Below are 24,621 nucleotides of genomic sequence, written 5' to 3'. Positions count from 1 at the left end.
CCTCCCTGTTCCTCGTCTTTAAGGAGAGCTTCTTGACAGCCGCTCCTCCACTGAGACTATTTCTGATGAGACTTAGGCAAACAGTGGATTTTTTAAGGGATACGCTGCTGATACACTGCTCTCTTTGCTGAGATGTGCTGCTAATAGCTCTTTGGGACTCACCTGGTTAGTGTAAAAATACCGTTTTTTATCTGTCAAAACTTTGGTTTTCTCATAGATTCAACTAGGAAATGTCAACAAATTGTGTTTATGAGACAGACTGCGAGTGACAAAGTGTCTAAAGGTACTATTTAAACTGGTTCTTGGATAAGTTGTCTGCTATGTGTAGACACAACACTGGTTCAGCCCTTCAGTTAAGTGCCTTAATGCTATGCTGTCCCACATAAACTGGAACATCTGGTCACCTTAAATATAGAGGAGACGGGGCCCTCAGTTTCTGAAGGTTCCTCTGGTTAGCAAAAAAAGAAACCCGGGGCCTAAAAGTGATTCTTAGGTAAAAGATGAAAAATCTGACCTCATGTAAATATTTTATTATAGTTTTATAGCATCGTGCAACTACAGGTATTGTATTTCAAGTAGTCTGAAACTGAAGAAGGAAAATGGTTATTTATGGTTTTATGGTCTTATTAGGGCACATTGAACATGCAAAGGTCATATTGGAATTCCTCCGTTCATCATTAGTTACACAAATGAACCACATTCCCACTGCTTTAGACATGAAGCAGTGATCATTTACATACTTTGTAAGTCACTAGATTTAAGAAACAGTTTTGGCACAGTCTCCATCCTGTAATGAACTCCTCCTGTAGATGTAATCAGATATATAAGTTAGTAGGTCTGTAACTGAAAATCTGGGAGATGCTTGATCGCATCATTGTTGCCATGAAAACCTCGTCTACATGCCCATACTTAACCATAGGCGTAGTCATAGCAACACCTTGTGTCAAAGGCAGTTAGATGAAGTTAGAAGTTGTAAACTCGTGTTTCAGCGTCACATAGCGCCACCCGTTTGACATCATCTTATAGTGCATGCCCACTGCTACAGTATTGCGTGGTCAGAAGTTTTTTGGCAGGTGGTTGCTAGGCGACACAATGACATCATAATATGTTATGCATAATGAAAGTTTTATGGAAATATGTTCTCATTGTGAAATTAAAATGATACAGTATCCATTCATGGGTGACATCGCAATGGCATCATAACATTTCATGTATAATTCAAGTTTTGTGGATATAAACGAAACGTTACAGTCGTGAAATTAAAATTATGCAACGCTTTTCAAATGGCTGAAGATGCGTAAATGGAACAAATGGGTCATTTTAGCCTGTTCGTGGTTGCTAGACCAATATCAGGAGTCTAAGATGTTCACATTAATATTATCCACAATGTTTGTGTCTCAAGAAAAAAAATTACACGTTAACACCTCTGGAACATATATTTCACTGAGCTCGTCTGACGGTGCTTTTCCCGACTTCTCCTTCCTCATCTGTGTGCTAACTGCTCAGGAGTCTCTTATATCGATTGTCTGTGTTGTATCTGTTTAACTTGGCTCGTTTCTTGCTCCACTCTGAAGCTTTTTTCTTCTGTACACTGTTTATGCTTGCTTCATCCCGTAATAGCTGTTAATGGTGTTCTTTTATGTTTCATTGCTTTTAGAGGCTAATTTAACGCCAGTTAAGAATGAGTCATTTGGCAACAATGGCAAGTTTAAAGTAATGTTAACATGCATTGTCCCTGAATAAATGAATAAATAAATCCAATCATTAGGGACATTATTGTAATGTAATCCAGTCTTCAGTTGATTTCAGCTGATTTCCTACAGTTTGATTTCTGCTGCTTTTCTGAGAAGTGTCGCTTCTCTGTCTTTGCTGTTTTTTTTAAATATATATATTTTTTTATTTTATTTAACCTTCATCCAATACCCTGCAGACACTCAGCTCACCAGTTCACATTACAATCTGCGTGAAACTGAGTTTCTTTTTCCTCTCAGTGGGTGCCACAACAAGCTAATCTGCTTCCAGCTAAGTTGTCCTAGCAGCCCATTACAGTCAGCTCACAGGGCGCCGTGCCACTGGGCCTGACGACAACAGCGCCCGATAAGCTATGAACATTCCTCTGATTTTGGCAGTGTGATTGGACCGTCTGGCCTATCAGACCCCTTCAGTGGATCAGTGCAGCTTGAGCACCCACAAGAAAATCTCTCTCCCTTTCTCGGCCGAGTTTCAAACTCACTTATATTTTTACTCACACGTGGGTCGTGTGCGAATAAAATGCGTCTGTCTTTAAAGTGGCCAATATATGGCTGCAGATTGAAAGCGAGATTGCCAGGCTTAGCATCTGCGACCTCCTTCCTCCCTCCCTCCTCTGCTGCTCTTCTTGTCTGTTTTGGAGCAATCCAATATTTCTGGCTCGGGGAATTTATCTGCGGCCCAAATATGCAGCTCGTGTCATGCAGCGCAGCAGGCATTTCAGCAACATCACAAAGATGGATTAAGTCATGCATTAAATTGCCTCTTTGAAGGAAATGAATAAATAAATTTGAGGGACTAATTCCTTGACTGTTCACCATTTCATGTGAGAGTGTGATTGCATAATGCTGGCTTAAATGTTCCCTCTGCTCTGCTCTGTTCTCTGATGTCTTCTCTTTAAGTATTAATTCTACAAAATTACATTTCTTGTCACAGAGAACTCTAAAGGGCTCCAACAACATTTGTGTACAAAATTTGTTGCCATACATACAAAGAGTCTGTTCTATTTACATTCATCTTTTGGACTCTGCATTTTGAATCCTCCACTTTAGCTGTGGCCATCAACATCAGCATTCACTTACAAGCTAATGCTAGCAGGCTTATTAGCTTACAGGATCCATAAACTGTGGTGGTTCAATGCTAATCAGAGCTCAGCAACTCACTAGCAAATACCAGGATTTCATCAAATAAAAAGCATAAACTCCTCCTCATTAATCCTGGATGGCCTGGCCAACAGTTCAGTCAGCTGCTAGCTAAAAGCCACCTGTTAGTTCAAACAACAAAGGCCTAAATTTAATATTTACCAAAGTCCAAATGCGATGTAAACATGTTTATTTCATTGGACCACAATAATTAATTTAATACCTTTTCAAAGATACTTAATAATTCTTTATAAAGTACTTTTGTTGATATTCTCCCTATATGTGGTACATATACCATTCACAGTGCATGGATGTACACTCACCACTTAGCTACACCTTGCAGTTACCAGACTGGAACCCTTTTGCCTTCAGACCTGCCCTAATTCTTTTTGCCATAGATTCAACAAGGTCTTTGAATTAATTTTGGTTTGTGTGGGTGTGATCGTATCACACAGGTGCAGCAGATTTATCGACTGCTCACCCACGATGTGAATCTTTGAAGGTGACTGTTGAGGCCGTTTGAGTGCAGTGAACTAAGACTCACGTTCAGGAAACCAGTTTGAGATGATCTGAGCTTTTGGCATGTTATGTTATCCTGCTGAAAGCAACACAGTGGAATCAAAGCCCACACTGACCTGCTTAATGCTAATTTATTAAGTTACAATGTCTTGGAACAACTGACCTTCAACAGGTACTTAACTTAATAAATCAGCAGCAAGCAAGACGATGTTTGGGGATTATTTTCTCCCACCTGTTATTCATCAAGACAGCGCAGAGACTTTGAACCTGGAAACAGTCATCAGAAGTTATGAAAGGATGGAAATACTGAGGAACAACACTCATCGAACCAGACGACATTTTTCAGTCTTTTGTGGTCCAGTTTAGATTGACCAATGGGAAGTGCAGCCTCAGTTTCCCACTCTCAGCTGATAGGTGTGCACCCACTGTGGTCTTCCGTTACTATAGCAACATCTGCTTGAAGGTTTGAAACGTGCATTCACAGATGCTCTTCTGGATACTTTGGTTGTAACATAGTTATTGACTCACTGTTGACTCAGTCGTATCTTGGAGTAGTCCCGTCTGACCGGTGGCATCGACAAGACACTTTCCCCAAATAACTGACATTCTCTTTTTCATTTTCTCTTCCTCAGACCAGTCTCTAGAGATGGTTGTGAGTGGGGAAATCCCAGTACATCAGCAGTTTCTGAAACATTCAGACTATCTGGAACCAATAACCACGCCATGTTCACATCACCTTTCTTCTTTGATTTGTTTGGTAACAACCGTCTAGCCAGGTATACTTAACAAAGTGGTCTGTGAGTGAATAGTCCTATGCACAGGCAATGGTTCTTATTCATCATTTTAGCAGCTCACAGTAACCAAATACATTTGCCTTGGGAGCTACAAAAGCAGCAAGTTTTAGAAATCCAGTCAGTGCCAGGGGAGACGAGAACTTTGATCTGGATCCCAAATTCAGTGCAGATTCCTTTCAAAACGCTGCCACTTGGTACCAGTGCAAACAACACGTAACATCGTTCTTCCATCTCGTATGTTGTTCTCTAAACATTATGACCAGTTCTCTTCAAAAACATGTCAAGGTTTTTTCTAACTGAAATTTTAATGCCATAAATAATTTTGTTTTTTTCAAATTCTGAAAGAAAATGATCCTGACTCGCTCCAGTGTTGCACTGATTCATCCGAATGTACGGAAGACTTTGAAATAGTCCTAATCAGAGAGTAAAACACAAACTGGTGCTGAAACAGCCGAGAAAGAAACCTCATGGGATTTTATTCAAATTCTGATTGAAGAGTATTTGCACTGTCTCCATAGCAGCTCGCTACCAGCCGACAGCAATGTGATACAACCCCTGTGTTATACAGTTTGAGGGACAGTACACGCCACAGTCAGTTTAAATGTGCTGCACTATCACCTTGTATCATGTTACCAGTGTTCAAATTACAAACTAATATTCATAAAGAGTGTCAGTCAGAGCAAACTATCAGTGTACTCGTACTTTATAGTTTGTCAGATGAGTAAAAAATGAAGGAAAATTAGCTGCGTTCAAAATTCATACCACACACAAGTAGCTAACCTTGTTAGCATGGGTTGTTGCTGAAGGGATTTTTTTAAACCAGCAGTGATGGGGAAGATCACCACCAAGCAAAAATAGAATCTAGTGAGAGACCAAGGTGCTCTAAAAAATGGGCTCATGACAGGAAGCAAAGAGAAAGGAGTCAGATGAGACCGCGAGACAAGAATATCAAGGGAATCAGGCCCTGACGTTCAACTCGAGGGTATATGCCAAGGTTGTGAAAAATTTGCCCCAGTTAAGGACAGAAGTGTAAGTCAAATTAGAATTTTTCCTGTTTCCAGTTTAGTCACTTCAAATAAATCATCTTTGGTTTGCTCGTGCCTGCAGCTCCAGTTCTGGTAGTTGATTTTATGGATTTGTTACAGGTCATACAGTGCAAGAAAAGAAGAAACTGCATCAATAGATTTTCAGTCCTCCTTGCAGCACAGTGAAAAGACATAATCTCAATATTTAACACATTATAACACTGTAAATATGATTGTAATTATTTATGAATACCAAATATTATATTCTTATCATCAGCTCAACTTTGCAGTGAGTTTATCAGAGCGTTATTTTCCCCGAGAGCTGCCTGCTGTAGCAAAGTGTTTTGAGAGCGAGGGGACAGCTGATGTATTCAAACAGAATGCTGAAAGATGTTAAAGAATGAAAGAGCTGAGAGGAGCGCTGAGACAGCTCAACTGCCAACAGCTTAAACTTTGTTCACGTTAAAGGTGTAGCCATCAATATATTGGCTTCCTGTTAAATCCAGAATTCAAAATCCTGCTCCTCACATACAAGGTCTTAAATAATCAGGCCCCATCTTATCTTAATGACCTTGTAGTACCATATCACCCTATTAGAGCACTTCGCTCTCGCTCTGCAGGCCTACTTGTTGTTCCTAGAGTATTTAAAAGTAGAATGGGAGGCAGAGCCTTCAGTTTTCAGGCCCCTCTTCTGTGGAACCAGCTTCCAGTTTGGATTCAGGAGACAGACACTATCTCTACTTTCAAGATTAGGCTTCAAACTTTCCTTTTTGCGAAAGCATATAGTTAGGGCTGGACCAGGTGACCCTTATGCTGCAATCCGGTCTTTAAGTGATGACGTGATGAATCCTGCTTCAGGGCCAAAACTACTCTGCATTTAATAAGGCTGTTGTGTTTTTAACATGTTTTAATTCTGTGTATCTTGTTCTATTTAAGATGATGGGAAGGCAAAAAACATCTGGATGGGAATGAAATACCTACCTTCAACAGAAACAACAGAGGGCGAGAGATATCAACAGCTTGGCCTATTATCTGGTCTAATGGAGGCCCTTCTGTTAGAGACAAAAGCCCTCCATTGTTTTGCATCAGCTCTTCTGATGATTGGCGAACATTCGTCCCACGTCGATGGAGTCAATTAAAAGCTCCATCCGTCAAGCGACTCCAGCTTCCTGACGCTGAGCCTCAGTGGAGAACACACACACTGTCGCTCACTCTCCAATTTACCGTCATGTGTGTCCTTTTCTCTTTATTTATTTTATCTCTCTCTCTCTCTCTCTGCTCCCATACCAAGCATCTAAAAGCAATTTCATCCTTCCTGTACTGTCACGCTCTGCGGACACACTTTCCTATTGTTTGGTTTCAATCATAATTTCTAAAATTTTAAATAGAGACTGAGTATATTGGAAAGATACTATGTATATTCAATATGTGAACCTCATAAAAAATGACTTGACAACTAAATATTAAATTGAAGGAGCCCCAGTGTTTTAACTGACATTTAATAAAAGAAGACGGTGTGACAATGAACTTATAAAAATTCACAGCCACATATTTGTATTTCTCTCTAACAGAATTATGAGGATTGTTCCTGCCAGTCCAGATTCTGTTATTTGCACAGTGCACCTTATAAAATACTATATCCTAATTATCATGAACCCCGGGGCTTTCTGCCTCAGTTTGAGGTTTTTGCATTTTCTATTTTTTGTGTTTGGGAAGTTTTGAGGGTTTTTCTTCACATCTTCAGTTCCTGTTTATTCTGCCTCCCTTCTGTTTCTATGTCTTGTTTTTTAGTCTCTTTGCTGGTACTTCCCATTTTATTTTGGTAGTCTGTAGTTCCGTGTGCCTTACTTCCTTTATTTTGTTTCTTTTGATTAGTTGCACCTGTCTGTTTACCCACCTGTTCCCCATTCCCCTAATCAGCCTTTGTATATTTATAACCACAGACGTCCCTTTGTCTGTGCTGTTGTTTGTCCCGTGTGCTCGCTGTCAGTCCAAGGCTTTAATTTGCTGTTTGCGTTTCATGGATTCTGAGGTTCTGGAATCTGTTTCCAAGCCAGATAAAGGTTTGTGTTTTGTTTACATCTGTTTTCCTGTGGAGTCTGCATATTAGTGATGTGCGGATCGATCCTGAAATATCGATTCCTCCGATACCAATCATTTATGTTCTAGAATTGATTCTCACATTAAAATATCGATATTTTAGTAATTTAGAGTAAATTTGTAGTTTATCATTAACAGGAACACAGTGGAAAGAAACTATAACATTCGGATTGCCTACATTCAAAGGAACTACTTCCTCTTCCGCCTTTCATAGTCATGTGCGAAATACGGCTGTATAAATGTCTCGCAGCCCCTTGGCGTGCGCACTCACAACAATGGCTGAGCGTAATTGTGCGGATGTATTTTACCTCCACAAACAGCTGAGCCGTGGTTTGCAATAAATGTGGCAAAAAAAGTGAGGTGTTGTGGCCATACTTGCCAACCTTGAGACCTCAGAATTAGGGAGACATTCAAAAGGGCTGTTTGGGCGGATAAATATATTTTACAGGGTTTATTTATCGGATAAAATACGTTAAATGTCACCGTTATTATTGGCCGGCCCGGAAACAGCGGGGGTGTCCAAATTCAGAGGCTGCTTCCACCTGAGGACCGGCCTTCGCGGTCTAAAGAAAGCCGGGTAGTACGTCACGAGCTCCCTCGGTGGAGTGAAACTCTGCCGTCTGTTCCTTGCTGTCTAAAATATAACCGGACACTGACGTAAACTCTTCTGTTTAATCAGTTTTCTGTTTGACGTTTATTCAGCTGTGTGAAAACCCTGCAGGAACCCTCCCGAGGGAATAATAAAGTTTAATTTAATTTAATCTAATCTAATAACTTTAATCTCAGCCAAACCGATTTACTCACGAACAAATAAAACACTGAAAAAGCCAAACAAGAACATTTTTAAGTTATCAAAGTGACTTATATATCATGTTTAACCCGAGTAGTGAAAGACCGCGGGGGTTTGAAGACGATGTGTCGGTCGGCTCAGATATTTGAAGTTTACACAGCTACATTCTCACCTGAAAATATGTTAAAAGTTTTTTTGCGACCCAGAAAGAGAAATAAGAGTGATATTAAAACTAAGTCGCTGCCGTCATTGTTGGAAACTGGAATTGGCTGGGCCGCGCTATGAATTCTGCGATATGGTTTTTCAACTTTGTTGTCCGGGTGGAAAATCTGGAGAAAGGTGGGATTCTCCCGGAAAAATCGGGAGGGTTGGCATGTATGGTTGTGGCAACATCACTAACCTTGTCAAACACCTCAGAGTAAATCATATCACAAAATATGACGAGCGTATGTTGAGGCGAACTGAAGAGGAGGACAGGGACAGGTGCTGCTAGGGTGAGAGTCTCTCACGGAGTCCTTTAGTCCTCCAGGCAGGCAAGGTGTTCAAATAGCACACAACTTTAGTTTTTTTATTTCTATATGATGAACTCTGCATTATTAAGTGATAAGAAGAAGGTATTCTGATGTCCTGTAATCATTATGACGCTATAATTTGAGATACAATAAATAAAATCCGTTTTGTACAAAGTATCGGTATCTGATCAGTATCGTCGACACCACCCTGAATATTACTTGGTATCGGATCGGAAAGGAAATCAGTGGTATCGCACATCACTACTGCATATGATGACAAAACAACGCAACCAGGCAATGGACCCATCGCCGTTCCTGTTGATGAATGGCGTGCTGAAGGAGTTCTCAACATTCTCAACGTTTTTTGGATCTGTGTCTGTGGGACATGTCACTTTCTTCTATGACGGGAATTATTAACAAATATCCTCAAATGCTTTAGTCCAGCGGTCTCCAACCTTTTTTGCACCACGGACCGGTTTATGCCCGACAATATTTTCACGGACCGGCCTTTAAGGTGTCGCGGATAAATACAACAAAATAAAACTAGTACCGGTACCGAAAAAAAGACGATTTATTCATAACACACGTGAAAAGACCCAGGAAAACCGAGTTAACGATCAAAACGATAACAAAATAACGCTGAAAACCGATAAAAACCCTGAAAACTATACATTTCACACCTGAGCCTCAACTCTCACGGCCCGGGGGTTGGGGACCGCTGCTTTAGTCTTCCACATTTTTTTGGACATTTTTTTCCAAATCGCCTCGGTGTGCTTCATATTGTAAGGTAAAGAACCTACAATAAAAGACAGAACCCCAACCATCAGACAACCCCCCCAGGAACAAGCACTTGGCGACAGTGGGACAGAAACTCTTTTTTTAACAGGAAGAAACATCTCAGACGCAGGCTCGGGAGGGGCAGCTATCTGCCACTACTGGTCACTAAAAACTCGCATGGTGACACATTTGAAAAAGACTGAGTCTGAGCACTCCTTCAGCTCCAAACACGCCTCTATATCCCCAACGTCTGCAGTAGTGATGGGATTTCCGACTCTTTTTAGAGACCCGGCTCTTTCGGTTCGGCTCACTAAAAAGATCCGGCTCTTTCGGCTCCGAACCGGCTCTTCAGGTTGTTTTGTTGCTTTAATTAATTTATTATTAACAATAATATAAAATTATGCACAAAAGGAATTACTAACGTAAAAAAAGTGGTTTTATTTATATATGTTTATATATAAATATATGCGGTGGCCCCTAGAGACAAAACACGTACAAACTCCAAAACACATTTCTAGCATGAACTGAACTTCCAAAGCAGAGCTACTAGATCACTTAAATTACACAATTGAAAGCATGTATGTATTGTTTGTGTATTTATACACAGGCACTCATATATATTCAAATAATTTAAAAAAAAAAGTTCATTTACCTGTTATTACCACACACCAAATCCAGTCGTTGGTACTTGCTGGCTTGTGTAGCCACTAAGTAACAAAAGCTCAACACTGCACCCAGCATCCTGGAGCACTTCTGTTGTCGTTTCTATGTGCTTCGGAGTTTCTATGTGCTTCGGAGTTTCTATGTGCTTCGGAGTTTCTATGTGCTTCGGAGTTTCTATGTGCTTCGGAGTTTGTACGTGCTTCGGAGTTTGTACGTGCTTCGGAGTTTGTACGTGCTTCGGAGTTTGTACGTGCTTCGGAGTTTGTACGTGCTTCGGAGTTTGTACGTGCTTCGGAGTTTGTACGTGCTTTTACATGCTTCGGAGTTTGTACGTGTTTTGGAGTTTGTACGTGTTTTTACATGCTTCGGAGTTTGTACGTGTTTTGGAGTTTGTACATGTTTTTACATGCTTCGGAGTTTGTACGTGTTTTGGAGTTTGTACGTGTTTTTAAGTGTTTTGGAGTTTGTACGTGCTTCGGAGTTTGTACGTGTTTTTACATGCTTCGGAGTTTGTACGTGTTTTGGAGTTTGTACGTGCTTCAAGGTTTGTACGTGATTTGAAGTTTGTATGTGTTTTGTCTGTAGGGGCCACTGTAAATATACTTTTATTTATTCACTCCACATAAAATGTAATAAATAAATCATATAATACAAAAATCAACTATTCACATTTCAACTTTTAACTATTTAAATTTTCAGCTTTTTCCTTTTACAAATTTAAAGTGAAACAACACAAAACACTGCAAACCACAACACAATTAAATATAAATGAAAATATGAAAACAAAAAGAAGATGCACATTCTCTGTCATATGGACCTGCATGAATAAACTTTCTGAATCCTTTATCATCTGCAACTGAAAATAGTTGTGGATGATTACCATACCTTTCTAATGTGGCGTTGTTGTCCCTGGCTCTCTCTCTCGCTCTGTTCCTGTGCTACTGAGTGTAACTACCGCCCCTCCCTTCTCTGCCCAGCATAAAGCACAAGGCTCGCGTGCTGAGTGAAGCAGAAGTGCGAGAGAGAAAGAAAGGAAAAAAAAAAACCCACATAACGGCTCGCGACAAGGAGCCGGCTCGCGTCGTTCACGTCAAAGAGCCAGCTCTAAGAGCCATTTCGTTCGCGAACGACCCATCACCTAGTCTGCAGCCAGTCGGCTCCCTGCCAGTATAGTGACTGGTGACAGTTTAACTGAGTGTACACTGGAAGCGATTCACTAGTTGTGAATCACTTTGATGCTGGTTGCTCCAAGACGTTTCAGGCTCTGGTTGCCTAGGTGACCCCAGCAGATCATATGTCATTGGTCGTCTCTTCAGTCCTTCCCCTGAAAGTTTAGTGCCGGTCCTGCCCACCTCTCGTCACCAGCAGTTATTTTTCCTGTCGTTGCTGGAATTTGCCAAATATCGCTGACTTTCTGTGGTCCCTGGTCGCCACATTACCACAAATCACTTCCACTGTGCACGCAGCTTAAGGCCTCCACTGTTTCAGTCATGCTTCACTATGTTACAAATCAGCAGAAGAAGAGCAGTCCACTCCTATTCACCAAGCCACAAATCCCCGAATATATGTTACAGTCCAGAAGACCATTGTTAGTTTCCTCTTTAACAACATCTGCACAAACATATTTAGATGTGTGTTACTGTGAAATCATTGCTTTGAGTTTTAATGGTGACCAGCTGCTGTTGTTGAAGTGGTTTTTCCATTTGCAGCTTTTTACACTGATATGCTTCAAAACTGAAAACTTCCAGATCAGTAATGAAACAGGACAAAACCAGAGGGAAATCAGACATGATCCTGTGTATCAAAATACTGACCGTTCAGCCAACATTTCATTTGGGGAAGATAGTCGAGACATGGGGGAGCAAAGATGGAGCACTGTGCTGTGTGTCTGCATAAACTGAGTTCTCCTTCAGAGTTTTCAGGACATCACAGTAGAAAAATCCAAATGTGGGAAGCGAATAATAGTTAATAACAGTCGATTTCCTACAGCCTTTATTTTTCATTTGTGCTCGAAGTGCTCACAGCTGTTTGTGAGCACTTCCAAAGTAAACTACAGCTGATAGAAACAATATTATTTTATGATGAAAAGGTCTGTTTGTAGTGATGAACCAACTGAAATCGTTCCGTGTTATAGTTCCTCTCAGCCCTGTGTTATACTGTCATTTAGTTTGTTTGATTTTTTTGGCTCAGTTTCCCTGTTTTGGTTGTGTTGGACTTCCTTTGTATCGTTACAGTTTGTATACATTGCTTAACTGAAACTTGCAAGTTAGATGGTTTTGGTTAGCCAGCAGTGCTGCATGTTATTCTTATTTGGAGGTCCTTGTGTAATACTTCTCTGCTCATCGATTTGTATTTACATGATTTTTTCCTGGTTCCTTTCTTCTTAGTTTCTTTCTTTGTATTAATTGTACCTGAGCCCCTCCCCGGCTCTTAGCCTTATATCAGTGGTACTTGGATAACCATGAATATTAGGTGAGGTTTAGGTGCATAAGCTATAGATTTTCTATATAAACAATACCTTGTGGAGAAAGCAGGAATATATATGTATAATGAATGCTACCTGTTAATCTCAAAGAGCTTGAGCTAACCTACCAGTCTGTCCCAATAGCTCTGCTGTGAGCCTTAGTTTATAAGTAATGCGATAGTTCACCCCTGATAACTTTGCAGGAAGATCATTGACTGTGAAGCAAGAAGGCTGGGCTCTAATGCTTCACGGAGCAATGGATCAGAGGCTCGTGATGCAGCACAGACACCTAGGTGTTTCTTTCCTTCTCATTTATTACCAGAAATAAAATATAAGTATGCAAAGCCGTTATAAAGCATGATTCACACTCATCCTCTTCTAATAATTATTTTTTTAAAGTGAGAATTAAATATCTAATAAAGGAAAGCCTGATCTTAAAACACCTAATGAACTAGCTGGATCTGAGGAGACGGTGCTCTGAAATAAATCTCAACCTGCTTAACACTGACGACTCGCTGATGGGGTCTAAATTGAGTGTGTCAGGCCTATTCATCTTGACCGCCCCCCTATCATTTCCTGAAAGCTACGAGCCACATTGATTAAATTTAACAAAAGCGCTGTTAATACACAGACTGAGAAATGAGGAGGCGCTGTCGTCGAGCCAAAGTAATTGCATACATTCATAGTAAAGATGCCTTTGAGCAAGAAATTTTGCTTCTGAATTAATAAAACTTCACACACAGTTCACTTTAATGATAATGAAATCACTTAGCTTTTACCATTCACTGACTCACGAAGCATGCTAGAAATGTCACTGGGTTTGTGGATTATTTAATGTGAAATATTTGTGTTTTAGTGTCCATCAGTTTGTCCAGCGAGTGTGACAAACCATGAAAAATGTTTATTGTTACCACAAAAGAAATCCATCTATTTTCTTAACTATGGTGGGGGTGGGAGTGGGAGTGGGGGGGTCTTAATGAGTTTTTCGTAATGCTAAGTCTTTTGTTCTTCATGCTCTTATCAGTCAGTCTCTGTAAATCTGCACTGGAATGAATTATGAGTTATGATCATCCTCTATATGTTCGTGCCTTTCAGAGAGTCGGTCACATCCATTATGTGATAGGCAGTAATCACGAGCCATTTAGGATGACTGTTAACCAATCCCATTGACCTGTCACTGCTACAGAGCACTGCCTGGCATTAGCCTTTCTGCATCTATAAACATTAACCTTTGCTAGTATTATTACAGATGCTAATCTGGTTAGCTGGCTGCCATCAGCATCTGCCCTCCCACTTTGCTTCCCAATCCACTTATTCTGACTCGCTCCCTCCACACTTCAGCATGCAGGCCGTCGGCTTGCAGCTCAGAAAGTCATCATTTGATAGCCTGCGGGCTGTGCTTATCTGCTTCAGGGTCATCACACAATATTTCTCTCAGTTATCTTCACCCCTTCCATCAATCCATCTATCTCGGCGATTAACTCACAAACTCATCACTTCAGCTCTGGGTGATACGTTGGCAGTGGGTGATTTTAGAGAGAAATGTCCTTGTAAGTAGAAAAACATTGTTATATTATGATTTAATGTGACTTTTTTAATGTTGTTGTTTGAGGCTAACGTTTGGTCTATGAATGTTTATGTTTATCTGTTTTCTTTGTTTTTTGTCTTTAGCTTCAGTTCTTTTGTGGGATTGTCAAAACTGAGGTTTGTTGTTCTTTGTCATTATTTTTATAATATTGTTCTTCTGAATACAAGTCAAGTAAAAATGTTGGTAATGTCTTAAAAAAAGTTTTTAACCTCTTCTGTAATCCCAGTATGTATTTGTGTGGAATTGTTGGCGTGTTTTTCCTTCGTGCATTTAGTGTAGTACACTTAAATATATTAAATGTTAAATGGCAGCAGTCATATATGTGCACATTAGTTTCCTAATCTAAATCAAGGTAAGCAATGCAGGCAGTGCTTTCCCAGTGAATTCAGTGAAAACCTGTCAAAGTGAAAGCAACTTTTTCCATACACAAGATTCCCAGCTTCTCCTATCGCCTGTTTGCATCCTTTAAATTAAGTTCCCTCTGATCTTGCAGTTGGCTATCATCTCTGGAAGCAGGCTTGAGTCTGCATCAACAATGAGTTGAGTTGTCCAGCTGCAAGGCCAGCAGCTTTTTCTGGTTGTTTTATGCATTTTGGATAAACCGGTGGTGGATGGATGGGAGATGAGCATGTTAGACAAGCAGCTGCTGGCTCTGCTTTCACTGTTCTGTGGTGAGTAACAATTATACAGAGCCAGCGTTTGCAATTAAGAGCTCACCATGATTTAACATCTGTTCTTTCTCTTACTAGCCACCTTAGCACCATCTCTGTTTGCCTTTTGCTTCACATCAGTGTTGTGTATTTACTGTGTTTTAGCACAAGATGATTTCCAGTCATCTGCTTGGATATTACTGTGCAAATCATATATATAATGTGACCTATAATGAAGTTCCAGTGTAATAAACAGGATGTAAAACAAATAAAAAATCTTATTAAATAGTCTTTTATTTTACTTTCTTTAAACTAGTGTCTATTTGGGGCTCTAATGTGTTTCTAAAACTTTTTCGCTGTAAAAGTTTGAATAATATTTTCTATTCGGTTTAAAGTTGTTCCCCAGTTCTTCAAAGGACACGATAACATCAGAGTTTGGAGTTTGGATCTTTGGAAGTTTAAATGTAGCTTCTGCTCCTTCTGGGGTGAAAAACTGAATCCTAGGAAACTCCATATTAAACTATAGCGTAACACCTCATACCAAAGTTTAAGCACAAGTTTAAAAAATAGTTACTTGTCTCATTTTGCAGCTATTAGTCACCATGTTAGGAGATAAATATGTGAGAAGAGGTAAGTTGGGACCACAAAAAGTTCCAAGGATTCTCATTTGTGATAGATAAAAACCTAATGGAGCCCATGCACACAGCCAGATAATACGCTTAGAAGCCCTGTAACGCTCCGCCTTCAAAAGGCATGTAAGCAACAACTGAAATCAAAACAGAGATTTGTGTGTAACAGCCTGCATCCAGTACCTGAACTGCCACTGTAAAGTTCAGAAAAGCTTGTTCCTATTAAAATGTTCAGTAGCAGAAATTGCAGCACATAAGTGCAAAGCACATCTTACTGGGCCGTCACCATAACCAGAAGTCTGGACAATCAATCCAGATGTCACCCACAAACACACAAAAGGTTTGCAGAAAGAAGTGCTGCCATTATCATTATACATTAGACGGGGATCTTCAAATGAGCGTCTGAAGAGCAGTGTTATGGTCGCAAAAGTGCTTCACATGAATCAGGAAAAGAAAGTGCCTTACTCACTTACTTAATCAAGCCTGACCCTATTTACCATCCACCGTCCTGTTGCTGCTGAAGTTGAACCAACCCTCCCTCTGCTGAGTGGATTCAGTCCTCTCGCTCACTCTGAGATAAAAAATCAATGGTCCCCCACAGAGCAGTAATCAATAGCTTAGCTTCCACCACAGAGCCAGAGAGGCCTACAGGAAGCTCTCTCATTATCTGTGTCTGCCACAGATCTTATTCTGGGATAGTTGGACTAGGGGTGTCAAATTATCGCGTTAATTGCGATTAATTAATTACAATGCTATTTAGCGCGTTATGTTTTTTAATCTCGTTAATCTAATTTTTAATCTCTTGACGTCATTGATTTTGTATGAGAGTTGCTATGTTATAAAATCCGTTTTTATGTGCTGGGCTCCTTGTGCTTGACTTGTTGGGGGTGGAGTCACGTCGTGAGGTCAAGGTGAGAAGTGGTGACTAGCTTACAGTGTGGATATGGAGGCGCATCTGAGAGTTGTTGGCCCAATGAACGGGAAATTTGTATTTCATAAACGCCCCGACGGCACCATTGACAAAGGTAAAGTGGTCTGCCTAGAGTGTAAGAAGGAGTTTGCTTACCACCGAAGCAGCTCAAGTTTGGCCTATCACCTCAACGCAAAGCACCCAGCCGCGAGTGCAGCAACAGCTAGCAGTGAAGACGTTAGCAATATAGCAAGCCAGAGCAAAGCTTTTCGCCAAACAAAACTAGAGAATACCCCTCGTATGAGCAAGTCTGCGACCGACAGGCTGACTAATGTTATTGCCAAGTGGATAGCGATGAACTGTAGGCCGATAAATATAGTAGAGGACGAAGGATTGACAGAGGTGTTGCAAATTGCGTCCAATGACCCGTCATACAAGCCACCGTGCAGGACTACAGTAACGACCAAAATCAGCAAAATGTACGACGGCGAAAAGAAAAACAAACTTGAGATTTTGGCGGAGGATTCTCCCAACTGTGTTGCTATAACCGGAGATCACTGGACCTCAGCTGGCAACCACAGCTATTTTGGGGTGACTGGACACTTTATTGATAGTGAGTGGAACCTCAACTCATTTGCACTGACCGTCATGAGAACAGAAACCAGGCACTTTGCTGATAAATGCGCCGAACAGTTCCTCAAGGTAGCAAATGACTGGGGTATTGAAAACAAGATATCCACCATTGGCACAGACAGCGCAGCAAACATGCTGGCTGCTATGAGAGCACTTCCATATGAGCACATCGCCTGCAATGCTCACATTCTCCAGAGGACCATCACGGTATGTCTCGATAGCAGTGGTTTTGTCGGTGTACTGGCAAAGTGCCGCAAGATTGTTGGTCATTTTAAACAAAGCCCTGCGAGTACCACAGAACTTAACCAACAACAAGTAGCACTCGGAAAGAAGAGCGATCAACTTATACAGGATGTACCCACCAGGTGGAACTCGACTCTTGCAATGGTCTCACGCCTCCTATGTAACCGAGAGGCTGTCCAGGCTACGTTGGACCAACAGAACCACAGGTTGGTCTTGCCAACCGAAGCTGAGTGGGCGAAACTGCAGAGGCTGGAGCTCCTGCTTGAACCATGCAAGTAAGTTCAAATAAACACCTTCCCATTTTAATTATATAAACTACTGTTACATGTGTAAAATCAAAATTAATGAACATAACAAGGAACTTTTAAGGACAATTAAATTGGAAATCAGTTACACTTTGATTTAAATGAATCCAGCTAGGTTTATTTAGCAAACCTCTCCACCTCTGCAGGTATGTGACAGAGCTGCTGGGTGGTGAGGCCTACGTCTCTTGCTCTGTAGTGCTGCCTGCTTTTCACCATCTGTACCGTGTCATGGACATTACTGATGATGATCCTGCCTACGTGGTGAAGTTCAAGAATGCCTTCCAGAAGGATCTGGCAGCACGACGAGCTAATGGCAACGAGATATGGTTCGAGGTGGCCACAGCATTGGATCCACGGTTTAAGGATTTGAAATGTCTTCCAAGAGAAAAGAGGGAACAGGTAGGACAATAAGGTTAAGCTGGACTAATGAGTCCAATTCATTATCAAATCAAACTTTTATTTATTATATGGAACACAAAGTTCTTTACAAGATTAAATAAAATAAAAAAAAAGCACTTAGTTTTAATCACAATCATTCATTCATTCATTCATTCATTCATTCAGGTGTGGACCATTCTGGAGAATATGCTCCAGGCAGCAGAGCCCAGAAGAGCAGATAGTCTCCAGCCCTCCACAGAGGATGATGGACCAGCTCAGAAGAAGAGGAGGAGCGAACTCCTTCTGGGGTCTGACTCTGACTCAGAAGATGGAATTGAGTCTGGAGAGCTGCAGCGCTACAGAGCAGAACCCAGCATCAGTATTGATGACTGTCCCCTGCAGTGGTGGTATGCTCACTCAGGAGTCTATGAAAAGCTGTCAGTCCTAGCACAAAAGTACCTGGCCTCCCCAGCTACCTCTGTACCCTGTGAGAGACTCTTTAGCCTTGCAGGCCACATAGTGCAAAAGAAAAGGGCAGCCTTGCTTCCAGAAAATGTTACCAGGCTGGTGTGTCTTAGCGACTGGCTGAGGAAGAAGAAATGAGACACATGTGGTCAGCATAGCTGCTGTGTCATTTGTAGCCTACTAGAATAGATTGCTTGATGTTCAGCACTTTTTTTTGTGATGGAAGAATACTTTGATGTGCTAACTTGCAGCACTGCAATGTCAGTTTTATTTTTCATTATCTGAAGCAGAGGAATTTCAGTGCTGTATTGCTCAGAAAAGAGCAACTCTGATGTGCTAACTTGCAGCACTTAATTTATTTGATTTTATTTGTATTTATTTTTCCACTTATTTTACAAAAGAATACAACAGTATGTAAATGGTTGCATCTGTTTAACGTTTGTTAAACAATAAATGACTTTATAAAGTCACTTTCTTTGTTATATCAGTCTTTTGGTCTGCCACAATAAGTTGAGGGCTTTCCTCAGCTATTTTTAGGTGAGATTAAAAAAGAGATTAATTAGATCAATTAATTAAAAATCATAATTAATTAATCTCTATTTTTTTTTAATCTCTTGACAGCACTAAGTTGGACATCTCGATTGACCAAAAATATTACCATAATTTTTAGCTCAACCAGGGTGAAAAAAAGAAGATGAGGATGTTTGCTTTGAAGAGCTGCTTCACAGCAAGAAACAGTTTGGTAAACGTGGACGAGGGAAGTTATTACTCAGAAAGCCTTACATACTGCTTGTTGCTCATTTTTAAGGTAATCATATTTGATAAGGTGACACGTAAGCAGATGCTTGAAATAATTTCAAACAGTTACATTCGACATGGTAAAATCAGCAGGAGAGAAAGTCTTAAGGAACATGTTTGATGTTTGAAGTTATAGGTTTAATCATTCATTCATTTTTCTATATGCATGTTCTTTGCCGTCAAGCTCGTGTTGTCACGTGTGCCTCCCGTTATGTTTCCTGTTTCCTTTTGAAGAGGTCTGGTTTCACTTCCCCTGTGGCGTCGTTATGTTTGTGTCAGCTGTGTTTCCACTTATTATTATTATTATTATTATTATCTTGTGTTTAGCATTTCGTTTTTCTCAGTTTACTTTCAGTTAGTTTTGCCTTTTGTTTTGTACCTTTTACCAGCCACAAATAAACGTCTCGCCTTTTGTTAAATGATTGTTTCGTTCTAAATGTGCATTTGCGTCGTCCACCTCCCTCCACACAAACCGTGACACACAGATTGATTTACAGCCTCAAAAATAATAAAAACGTTATTTGTGAAGTCGTTTTTAAAACACAGTTGCCAGTGCTTCACAGTCATATAAAACTAACAGTAGAGACGTGTATGTGCAGTTTATACAAACAGTCTAACATTATCTATTCACTTGGCAAAAACATTAAGGAAATTCTAGCTTATAAAATATGACTTGTGTCAATGAACTGCAGCTTATATAATGGACAAATCCACATTTTCTTTTGGGGGGAAATGTGGATTCAGGGGTAAACAACAAATCTCAAGTTTCATTTTGTAATAATTTTTTGTTTAATTTGAAACATGTTGGTTTCTGAATTTCCAGCTGTAAAACAAAGTAGCACCACTGTGGGTACAACGCTGCCGTTGTAGACACTTTGGTTGTATCAGTCTCACATCACCGTGGAGGGATTTTGGCTCAGTCTTATTTACAGTATTTCTTCAGTTCATTGAGGTTTGCAGGCTGTTCCTCTGCACTTCGACAGGGTCACACTGATTCTTTTCTTTTTCAGCCATTCTGTATTAAATCTGGTGGTGAGATTGGGATCGTTGTCCTGTTGTATGACCTAATTTGCCTCACATTTGACTCTAAATGACTCTGATATACAGAGAAGTTCATGATCCACTCAATGACTGTAGGGTTCCCAGATCCCGTGACTGCAAAGCAAGGCCAAACAGCTGGTACGAGGTCGGTGTGCTGATGTGCTGTGTTTGGTCTTCACCCAATTTGGCCTCGTGCAGCCAGACATCCGCTTTGGTCTCGTCTGTCCAAAGGACATTGGTCTAGGAGTCTTTGCAAACCTGAGCTTTGTTGCCGGTTCAGTCCTACTGGTTGAGTCTTTTTCCAGCTCTGATGCTATGAACTTATTTATTTTGGTTTATTTTTTCTATGCTGACTGAGCCCAGTAAAGTCTGAGATGTAATTCATGGATTTCTTTTGCAATTGCATAGTCTGACCTTGAGGTGAAAGGTAAGATTTTGTCATTGGGGTAGCACCTAATTTTCTAGAGTTTTCCAGACCAGCAAAGTGCTGAAACTTAAGCTTTTACAGGGATGCTCAGAGTTAATAATCAGTCAATCAAGTGCACTGTTATGAGCACCTGGTTGATACTCTTTTAATGTCTGTGGAAGCAGTAAGGGTGTGCTTCCTTTCTCACAGGGCCACAGACTGCAGACAAACTCAGCGTGCTGACATCATCGTTTTTCTCTCGTGTTAATATGAAGCCGAATTGTTATGAAAAAAAGAAATGAGCCATAATTATTAAGGTGCTTGTACAATTCAGTGTGATATGTGTGTGTTACAAACAGGCTTCAAAATCAAATGTATTTATCGCAGATATGGACTACGTGTCTCCTTAGGCTGTCAGGCAAACAGTGCTAGCATGGTCCTGATGAATGTTTATGATTCTGACCGTTTACATTTTAGTTTGTTGACATGCAAACACTTAACACCAGTGTCCACAAAGTAAAACTGGTGTTAATGTGAGTCGCTGTGCAGGTGTTAATAAAACGTCCCATTCAGATCAAAATCTGACCTGAGAACAGTTAATAAAGTCTTTGCATATCCACGTGAAATAGTTTTGTGGCCTCATCTGTACGGAGGTAATGTGCTGCCTGACTGTGTGTTTGGTGAGTGCACGTACAGAACAGCCACAGTTTATTTGCTTTCATTGCGATTGGTGTCCTTGTACAGCTGAATAACAATAGTCCAGCAGTCCTGCATGAGTAGCAGAAACATAATGGAAATCCAAAGTGTTTCCATCGTTCCTGTAACAGCTGATGTCACACAGCAGCCTTTTCCTGTGAGATCCACACTCATTCACAGCACGACCGTGAGTTTAATGCTTCTATTCAAACTATAGAAAAGGCAAACAGGACACTTTCAAACACTTTAACAAGAGTCAGATCCGTTTCTGTTTTTCTTTTTCTTCTTATAAAATTGCTATTAAATGTGTAAGTAAAAGCTATTCTGGGCCAAACGAGCTCTTTCTGTTAAAAAAAATTTCTATTCTTTCAAATCGTTGCTGCCAAAACCTTTGGCCATGACTTCACTGGCGAGGAGGCTCTTTGTCTGGTGCAGAGAAGCTTCTTTGTGCTGAAAATTTAATGTTAAATATTCTTTTCTAAACCTTACCAAGTAGCTTTGGTGCCTAAAACAAATCAAGATTTAAAAAACAAAACTAAACAGTTTTTGTTTTTTACATTGTGTGATAACAGCTACAACTACAGTTGTGCTATAAAATGACAAACACAGCCCACCTAACAATGACAGTTACTCAGAGTATTGCAACCAGTGTTTGGTGTACTGCTGCATGTGTGCTGTCGGGAGGCTGCAAAGGTTTATTTGTTTGTTGCTTCGTTGATTTTTAGAGACTCGCTTCCTCTTCACTGTGCACTTTCACAAATTTCATCTTTAAGAGCTCTGAGAATCGTTTCAGCTGATATCCTAACACGCTGTTTGCACCAGAACAGAGGGACTGGTTGGGCCACCAGCATTAAACTTGAACTAAATTTAAAACAGTGCTAAAGGAAGCAAACACGCTAATAAACCAGTGAAAACCACTATAATATTTTACAATAGTGGGGCAACAATTAGCAAAGTAACATCAAACATCCAAAACTATTAGTAATAGTGTAACAACATGAAAACAGTAAAATGGTGATATCTGTGACAGCTTCGAATTTCTATATACTGACTCATGACAGTCGGCTCCTGATAATTAGGTATTACTGGCAGAATCTCTGAGATATTAGGATAATATTATAATACTGAAATTATTCCTACTTTATGCTTCCAGAAGTCTCCTTCGCCTGGATGTAACAATATATAAGTTTAGTGTTGCGGTTTATCGCCTGAAAACGCGCCTTAGTTTATGTGTAATAACCAGGAATCAACAAGTAGCTCCAGGCAACAACGACTTAAAGCAGTAAATATTATGACTATGACTCCTTTAAGCATCTGAATTCAGAGCCAACAAAATACAGTAAGTTTTACGCGCTGCCTCGTTGTTCCTCAAAATATTGATCAGGTATTGGTGACCATCATTATCAAAGTGAGCTGAAACAGAGCTGAACTCTGTTGCGTCTCAGCTGTTGCATTTGCTTATGTAACTCGTTATGTGCAGTTATCTAATCAAACACAGCATGCGTCTCTTTCTGTCACTTCCTTGTCTGCTGAAAAATGGAGGCAGAAAAATCAGCCGCTCGCTCAAAGCTCCTCTTTAAAATAAGTGAGCGACATAAAACCAAATCTGTGCGTCTGAAATGACAGCTGAAAAAGAACGAATCGTTTTATTCCCTTCACATTTATATTTCACTGTTTCAGCAAAATTAATACAATTTGGAAACATTAAAGGCTCCCTAAAAACCATCAGGTACCTACAGTAGGTGCAGTTTCACAACCAAATGCAGAAATGATGTCTGACCAAGTCTTTTATTTTAATTATCCTCGTTTTGCTGTGAAAAAAAGAAAAGTTGTAGCAGTCTGTTAAAAACCTGAGAATGTTATCTAAGGAAAACACGCTGTGCGATTCAGAGCGTCAAAGGACTGACTTTCCCACCTGCTCCTTAGATATTTCAAATATATTCTTTTTCCCTACAATCGTAGATGTTTCGAGGGACGGAGCATGTGTGGGTGCCTTTAATGAAAGATGAGGAGGAAGAAAAAGAGGAGGAGGGCCACAAAGAAGAAAGAGAAAGGAGCCGCTGTCAAACTCGTAACTTTGCCTTTACACACAGGGAGTTAATTAAGTACCGTAGCTGTAGCACATGGCTTTGAATTAATCTGTCCTCATTACTGTGGAAAAGCTTGTCAGTTTATTCCCATCTTTTCTCTTTCAATCCGTTTCACTTCATTTTTTCCCATCAGCGTGTAACTCACTCACTCACCATTTTTGTTATTTTTCCCACTCTGTCCGTGGAATCATTGCTCATCCAACCAATTTAAACGGATTTCTCTCCCATCATCTTGTCACCTCCAGTTTTAGCTGATAGCTTTTTGCAAGTTAGCCTATGAGTTGGTGTCACAGTAGATTTACTGTAAGTTATAGTTTCCTGGCTTGTGGGCGTGTAAAATAGAAAGTCAGAACTCGGCAAAAGGAAAAATAAGCCGGTGCAGAAAATACTCAGCGTACGACGCTGGTTCTCCAACTTCCCCAGAGTCCTGCCCGACTCTCAGGGAAATTTGGTTTGTTTCAAGAATTTATTCAGCTTAGTTTCGCTCTGTATTTTCCACTGCTTGTCCAGTCCCCACCCAGCCTCCAGGGTCTGAGGACCACTCCCATATAACCCCATAACTCACGTATGACACATCATTTGTTTACACTGTCACTTGGCCAAGAGTTTTAGTTTCAAACATTCAAAAACTTACCTGTAATTATCAACAAAATGCAATATCTGGAAATATGAAAGACACCCATACACCCGAGGAGGTGAAACTGGGACATTGTTAGATTGGCCTCAGTACTGAAAGAGAAAGTAGTGCTGCCCACGGAGAGTATTTTTCTTTTATTCAGCCCTTTTCAGACATTAATCTAACAATCTGACGGCTTCTCAGAGTGTAGGCATTATGTATGAGTGTGCACCATTTATACTTTTCCATTAAAGTCCCAATGGCAATTTACTTATCACTTTCAACACAGTTTCAGTACATGCAGTCACGGTCAAGATGATTATAATCATGCCAGTGTCTCCAACTTTAAAGGTTTGCTATGAAACACTTTCAGTCTGTGTCTGACCTCCCAGAGGCCTCAAAGCTGCCAGCAACTCACCAATAACAGTCGTTTTTAAGGCTACCTTGCTGTTGCCTTAAAAACTACTTTATTCTACGATGTAAAATATATTTTATTCAACAAGTTGCTGGAAATATTCCTCGGGGGTTGTGGTCCACACTGACACACAGTCGCATCCTGAAGGTGCTCTATTGTGACAGGTCCCGGGAGGCAGCTGTGTTATCCTGCTTCCAGCAGTTAGCAAAAGATCCTCAGGTCT

At 40.4% G+C, this 24,621-nt stretch overlaps 1 protein-coding gene across 1 annotated transcript; it reads left to right on the top strand.

Moving 5' to 3' along the window:
• Positions 1-17,715: 17,715 nt before the first annotated feature.
• On the top strand, positions 17,716-18,806 carry LOC143412564 (E3 SUMO-protein ligase ZBED1-like). The gene is made up of 2 exons (XM_076873651.1): positions 17,716-17,892; positions 18,058-18,806. The coding sequence occupies exons 1-2, from the start codon at positions 17,722-17,724 to the stop codon at positions 18,472-18,474; spliced, it is 588 nt and encodes a 195-aa protein (XP_076729766.1). The 5' UTR covers positions 17,716-17,721; the 3' UTR covers positions 18,475-18,806.
• Positions 18,807-24,621: the final 5,815 nt, after the last annotated feature.

The sequence above is a fragment of the Maylandia zebra genome, linkage group LG15, assembly GCF_041146795.1.
Source record: "Maylandia zebra isolate NMK-2024a linkage group LG15, Mzebra_GT3a, whole genome shotgun sequence".
Classification (NCBI taxonomy): Eukaryota; Metazoa; Chordata; class Actinopteri; order Cichliformes; family Cichlidae; genus Maylandia; species Maylandia zebra.
This window is presented reverse-complemented; position numbering and strand designations above follow the sequence as displayed.

Coding starts and splice junctions, on each gene's coding strand:
- LOC143412564 (XM_076873651.1), top strand. CDS start 17,722: ATGGACATTACTGATGATGATCCTGCCTACGTGGTGAAGTTCAAGAAT. Junction 17,893..18,057: donor CAAGAGAAAAGAGGGAACAG/GTAGGACAATAA, acceptor TCATTCATTCAG/GTGTGGACCATTCTGGAGAA.